The sequence below is a fragment of the Alosa alosa genome, chromosome 3, assembly GCF_017589495.1.
Source record: "Alosa alosa isolate M-15738 ecotype Scorff River chromosome 3, AALO_Geno_1.1, whole genome shotgun sequence".
NCBI lineage: Eukaryota > Metazoa > Chordata > Actinopteri > Clupeiformes > Clupeidae > Alosa > Alosa alosa.
In genome coordinates this window covers 7,663,419-7,670,769 of record NC_063191.1, presented here as the reverse complement: position 1 = coordinate 7,670,769, position 7,351 = coordinate 7,663,419, and the positions used below count along the sequence as shown (strand labels likewise).

At 43.3% G+C, this 7,351-nt stretch overlaps 1 protein-coding gene across 1 annotated transcript in view; it reads left to right on the top strand.

Moving 5' to 3' along the window:
• Nucleotides 1-7,351, top strand: part of LOC125292313 (vang-like protein 1) — a 22,329-nt gene extending 14,978 nt beyond the window's left edge. The window contains 4 exon segments of the mRNA XM_048239529.1: nt 568-700; nt 1,357-1,370; nt 1,529-1,616; nt 2,863-7,351. Coding sequence (XP_048095486.1) covers nt 568-700; nt 1,357-1,370; nt 1,529-1,616; nt 2,863-3,123 — 496 coding nt within the window. The 3' untranslated portion in view covers nt 3,124-7,351.

Here is a 7,351-nt window from a genome sequence, read left to right as displayed (position 1 = left end):
TGTGTATATTGTGTGTAACTGTGTTTAACTGTGTGTGGTGTGTCACTGTGTGCATGTGTGTGACTTTGTGTTTGTCAGCCCCTGTGTGAGTGACTGAGGGAGTGTGTGTGTGTGTGTGTGTGTGTGTATGTGTGTGCGTGTGTGTGTCTGTGCATGTATGTATGTGTGTGTTGATGTGTATGATTTCATGACTGCACTGATGATTTAATCCTCTTCCTGTCTGCTTTATTGCTTATTATAAGGTTATGGCTTATTGAGCATTTAGTTTTACGCCTCTCTCAATTTCTTTATTTATCTTCTTCATGCTCACGCATTTCCAGGACGTTTTAAAAGTGAATACAAGTAAATACAATCTGAATCTGAACAATGTGCTACTTTGTGAAATAATTATATATCCATTGTGACTGGAACCTAATCATCTCAATTCAAATAATTTAAAGCAAGAAATGCTCACTATACCATAAGTAAAGTCTACATCTATTGCTGTCTTTTCAATCAGCTTTTCAAATACTTATCCTAAGTTCTGTCTTCCTTCCTAATCCATATCTGTGTGATTCCCACTCCCAGGCTGGTGGTGGCGGTAGAGGAGGCGTTCACGCACGTGAGGCGCATGCAGGAGGAGGAGCTGAAGAAGCCGCTGGCGAGGGTGGGGATGGACCCGCTGAGCGCGAGGCCATTTTCTCTGCCCATGGCGCTGGCCGTAGAAGTACTCCTGAGGACCATTATCGCTACCAGCAGCACTGCCACAGCATGGAGAGCATCCAGAAACACCTGGTCTTCTGTATCACCAACAACATGACGCCCAGTGTGTGTGTGTGTGTGTGTGTGTGTGTTTCAGTAAGTGTGTGTATATTGTGTGTGTGTGTTTAACTGTGTGTGGTGTGTCACTGTGTGCATGTGTGTGACTTTGTGTTTGTCAGCCCCTGTGTGAGTGACTGAGGGAGTGTGTGTGTGTGTGTGTGTGTGTGTGTGTATGTGTGTGTGTGTGTCTGTGCATGTATGTATGTGTGTGTTGATGTGTATGATTTCATGACTGCACTGATGATTTAATCCTCTTCCTGTCTGCTTTATTGCTTATTATAAGGTTATGGCTTATTGAGCATTTAGTTTTACGCCTCTCTCAATTTCTTTATTTATCTTCTTTCTATGCTTCATTGCTACATTTTCCAGGACGTCGAAAAGTGAATACAAGTAAATACAATCTGAATCTGAACAATGTGCTACTTTGTGAAATAATTATATATCCATTGTGACTGGAACCTAATCATCTCTCAATTCAAATAATTTTAAAGCAAAGAAATGCTCACTATATACCATAAGTAAAAAGTCTACATCTATTGCTGTCTTTTCAATCAGCTTTTCAAATACTTATCCTAAGTTCTGTCTTCCTTCTAATCCATATCTGTGTGATTCCCTCCCAGGCTGGTGGTGGCTTAGAGGAGGCGTTCCCACGTGAGGCCATGGGAGAGGAGCTGAAGAAGAGAAGCCGCCCAGCTGATGGACCAGAAGACTGGCCATGGCCGAGGACCAGGACCACGCGCCAGCAGCACTGCCACAGCATGGAGAGCATCCAGAAACACCTGGCCTTCTGCATCACCAACAACATGACGCCCAAGGTGTGTGTGCACGTGTGTGTGTGTTTTTGTGTGTTTGTGTGTGTGTGTTTGTGTGTGTGTGTGTTGTGTGTGTGTTTGTGTGTGCGTGTGCGCGTATGTGTGTGTGTGTGTGCATGTGTGTTTGTGTGTTTGCGTGTGTGTGTTTGTGCGTGTGTGCGTGTGTGTGTGTGTGTTTAATGCTCTTGTCACAGGGAAGTTGATATGACGACGCCCAAGGGGTGTGTGTGTCCGGGTGTGGTGTTGTGTTTGAGGAGAGTTGACATGCCCAAGGTGTGTGTGTGTGGAGAGCATGGGCAGTGGAGTGTGGGATCATGGGCTAATGATGTGGTATTAGGGGACGGGAGTACCACCCTAAATTTGACCTTGTGTTCTTGAGGTCAGGATAAGATGTGTGGTGGACACATGGAAATCAAACGCCACCAATGCTATGCAATGCTTCTACAGACCCATACCCTAATCATACGCCACCAATGCTATGCAATGCTTCTACAGACACATACCCTAATCATACGCCACCAATGCTATGCAATGCTTCTACAGACACATACCCTAATCATACGCCACCAATGCTATGCAATGCTTCTACAGACCCATACCCTAATCAAACGCCACCAATGCTATGCAATGCTTCTACAGACACATCCCTAACTTCTGCACATCCATGTCGTTGTTAACCAGTGTTGGTTTTACATGTTTGAATTGATACTGTGATTACTCTCACCCAGATTCAGATCATATTTCCCCCGATGAAACCCATGTACAGTAAATAGGACTGTTGATGGTGATCTACTGTAGCGTTAGAGACTGTCTCCAGCTAACCTCAGTCCCATGTTCACTTCACCTCCACCCTGTAATCCTCCACTCCCCTCCCCTCCCCTCCCTTCCCTTCTCTCAGCCGTGTCAGGAGAGCTAAACCTTGCACTGGATCAAAGGTTACTGCAGTCTGATCCTGTCTTATTAGCCTAGAACAAAGTTGTTTTTCACCAAACATCCTCCTCTTCTTTCACATTCTTTCTGGCATGGTGCTTGCTGCCTTTGTTGGCCAGGGCTCTCAACATGACTACCCTGGTTGAATAAATTATCAATAAAAAGCACATAAATAAAAGGCCACAAGACAATATAAAGTATTCCTTACATGACCTTTAATGGCCCATCTAAAAGGATGCATAACAAATAAATAGTTTAATATTTAATGAATACTTAAATGACCTTTTAATGACCCCCAACTCTTCGTCCCCTCTCGCAGGCGTTCCTGGAGAGCTACCTGACCCCAGGCCCGACGCTGCAGTACGGGCGTGAGCGCTGGATGGCCAGCCAGTGGACGCTGGTGAGCGAGGCGTCCGTGACGAGCAGCCTGAGGGACGGCACGGCCTTCCTGCTCAAGTGCATAGACTTCAGCCTGGTGGTCACCACCAAGGCCATCCCCTACATCAAGCTCTCCGAGGAGTTCATCGACCCCAAGTCCCACAAGTTCGTGCTCCGGCTGCAGTCGGAAACCTCCGTGTAGGAACACTGGATTATTTGGCCATGTTTGTATTTTCTTTTTTGTTTGTTTTTGTTTTGTTTTACATTTGCCTTGTTTTTTCTGTTTGTATTTTTTCTTCTTTTTTATTTTTTTTTTGCAGGAAAAAAAACCATCTTTTTTCATCTACACACAATTTTATAATATATATGAATATATATATATAAATATGTATGAAAACACATTTGAATATTTTTTTCTTTTATAGGTTTAGACAAAAAGTTTATGTATTGGATGTAAAAAAAGTCACAAGAAAAATAAGGAAAGAGCTGTGTAGCTGTTTTGAGATGTGCACACACACAAGAGGCTGCCATGTGTGTGTGTTTGTGTGCGCGTGCATGCGCGTGTCTTACGTGCGTGCATGTGTGTCGTGCGTGCATGTTTGTGTGTGTGTGTGTGTGTGTGTGTGTGTGTGTGTGTGTGTGTGTGCTATGGACTCTTTTCAGCCAAACACATAAAATGATGAGTGGAACAGGACTTGTGGAAACAGGAAACTAAATTAAATTTTATACACTGTGGAAGAGGTGTAGCCTGTGTTTGGCTATCATTTTTATGTTCTTTTATATCATTTCACTTCATTTTGAATCATCCTTTTCTGGTTTGATTTTAATTTTTTATCTGCTTTTTCTCCTCTTTTATGTCGACGTGTTGGTTCTACCCTTCAATCTAGTCCTCTGTTTTTCTCTCTGTGTGTATGCTCACTCTTTCCTTCCGTAGGGGTATCTGGAATGTGGACACAGTGGCGTAGGATTCCGTAGGCTACTCTTCCCGTCTACTGGCGTGGTGTCTAGCTACCTCGGTGTGCTCCCCCAGGGTTGCCATAGCAACAACGACGCACGCGCGCTTGCGTTCTGCCTCTGTCGACTAGCAACATGACTCTCGATCTCAATCTCTGATTACATATCCTGACCTAAACAGCCCATGCAGCAATCATTCAAGATTTCCTGATTCTCATGAAACATGAAACATGTTTGTATATATTTAAATTATGCTTATAGTCAATGTACACGCACACAGTATGTGTCTGTTTCTGTACATGTGTGTATATGAAAACACTATAACCCCTTGTTTTATACACATCCTAACTGCACATATTTTTGTTCTCTTTGATCATGAAATCAAGTGTCCTCTTCCTCTTCAAATTCAGATCTGAAGGTTCCTAGCTGAGGGATCCTCAGATGTTCGTATAGCATGTCAGGACAAAGTCTCTTTGGCGCCCCGCCCCTTCAAAAAATGAGTAATTTCTCTTGTAAAAATAACAAGATCCTGTTTCTGTTCGAACACCCAATTCCATGTTTGTACCACTGACTCACTGCACATACCTGTGCACTTTACTTGAGCAGTAACCAAGAAAAATGATGCACTCATTGCTCACTGTTACACATGCTAGCCTGTTGTATTACATAATAATATGGTCCTCTCAATACTACGGGCCTGTTAGCCACACGTGCTAGCAGGCCTCATTCTAATAAAACACTCCTGTTTTAGCCCCAACAATTCTAACTATCATACCTGTATCATACGTCTATAAGAGATGTCATGAAGCATGTTTGTTCCTGATTATAACCAAAGTTTTATTGTTCATAGCTTAGTTTAGTTTTGATCTCTGATTTGAGAAGGTAATGGGGACAATATCATTTCAAAAGGACCCAAAATGTCTCTCTCACTGTCTGGTGTCTGTTGCTTATTCTCTGTGAAAGAGATTTGAGACTTAAAGAGGGGTTCTGTAAAGAGACATATGGTTGAGCAGAGCCAAGCATGTTTCTCATTGATTTTTTTACTGTTCTGTCTGTTCGAAACCCCTCGTATGAGAGAGATGATATATAGCTTTGTGGTTGGATTCATGAAGTGAGATGTTTGGGAAAAAATATTTTTTTAATCCTAAATGTCCAGACAGTTATTTTCAGATGTGTCCGTTTTGGCAGTGCAGTTTGCACCATCATCCATCTTTTCTCCCTCTGTTTTCTCTCTGTTTTTACTCTGTTTTTACTCTGTTTTTACTCTGTTTTTACTCTGGCTGCTCTCGTCCCCTGTGGTCTCTATTTAAGATTCTAATCAGGACGGCCCACTTCTCATTCTGAAGAGTCTCTCTCTCTCTTTTTCTGTCTCTCCTCTCTCTCTCTCGCTCAAGAGTTTAACCCCCTTTATCTGTTTAATCACCAGACACAAGAGTTTAACCAGCACTGCTTGTTTAGATGGAGACTCCTAATCCTGCTATGTCAGACCCCATCCACTCTCCCTTCAGTCTGAGCCCCTACACACACACACACACACACACACACACACACACACACACACACACACACACACACACACACACACACACACACACAGACACACACACAAGCTGATGGCCACCTACATGAACAGCCTATTAACCCCCCTCACTTTGTACAGAGAAGCTTTCTCACAAGGTGAAGAACCCAAGCAGATTGCCTTGTAGATAGTGGATAGGGCTGGGGAGGGAGGGGGTGGGTTGGGGGGTCGAGAGACGTGGACATCGCCCGGCGTTTCCCATCTGGAGCCGCCCCGGTGGTCTGAGCAGGTAGAGCAGCTGTGTCGCCGGGTCACTGGAGATGGTGGCGAGCCATCTCCCACGCGCAAAGCCCACGAGTGTTGAGGGACGTGTTGTTGCTGCTCTACGTTGCTCTCAGTAAAGAACACAAGGGAGGGACTAGACTAGAGAGGGATTTCTTTTCTTCTTCTCTCTCTCTCCCTCTCTCTCTCCCTCTCTCTCCTTCTCTGTGGTGATCAAGTGGCAGTGCTGACAGCCGCCTGTTCAGAGATTGCACTTGAAAAGAGGCGCTGTGGTGATGTCAAAGGGAAATGGATACTTTGAAATTTTCATGAAAGAGTCCTCCCACAACCTCTATGTGTCCTCATACGTTTGGAGTTGAGTTTCGCTTGGCTGCTGCTCATTTTATTTTATTATTATTTTTTATTTTATTTCTCTAAGCCTCATGTCTTCAGTGCTCTCTCTCTCTCACACACATACCCGTCATATCAGGACGGCAGACACCAGAGCCCGGCCCTGTGAATACACAGCCCTGGGGTTATAAAACCACTCTAAACACTCCATCAAATAACCACAGAGCAGTGGACCAGGCGCACGCACGCACACACACACACACGCACACACACACACACACACACACGCACGCACACACACACACACACACACACACACACACACACACACGCACACACACACACACACACACACACACACACACACAGCGGAGCTGCATGAATCTAATCTCATTACTGCTATAATGACTGCTGCTTTTGTGTCAAACGAGAGGAATGATAAAAGAAAGAAAGTATGACCAAAAGCGATCACGGGACAGTGTTGTGCTTTTGAGTGGTGTGGGTGTTTTAGAAGAAGTCGTAGGCCTGTTTTGTGTACATATATCCTTCAACAGCTCTTATGATAAAAAGGAAGAAACTTTGAAAGATGGACTTCTAGTGTTGGGTGTGGCCTAATCTATCACCCCTGTTCTGATTAGATTTTTATAGCCCTGCATGAAGAGAAATACTAATGATTCCCCAATCTTTTATACTTCTTTTCATTCTTAAATGGACAATGAAACAGGGAGGGGAAAAGACTACCCATGGAAAATTAGGCTCTCCATCGAGTCCCTTTCAGAGCCTAAAACATGGCCACAAGCGCCACCTACCTGTCAATAGGAAGTTCACAGCTGTTTTACATGTGAAGATGTTCATGCTTTATTGCGTTATTCACAGTTGTTGGCATAAGTCAATGCCACAGGGAGTGTGTAAATGACATGTTTTAGTTTTACGCACTTCATTGTTTTTTTAAGTTTAAACAACCCCATAATAGAAGCATTAAACCCCCAAGAACTGACCAATGGCAGTTATCTTTTATATGGTTAAAGTATTATGTCAGTCTGAGATTTGGAGTTTTTAATTATGGAAATTGGTGTTTTTTTGTATGTGCTGTAGATCTCTTTTTCACTTTTGTGGATACGTGCTAACATGTATGTAAGGGTTTTGTGAGATGTACGTATGAATGTATGTTATGCCAATCCTGATCACATTGATCATCGCTCCCTCACCAACTGTCAAAAGGAAGTGTTTTTCAATGTTTTTTTTACGTTTTTTTTCCTCCCAAATACACACTGAAGGAAGAGGTATATGTCTTCAGGTCACAACCTTGCATTTGTACAAAATAAATATTTGTATGAGTATTTTA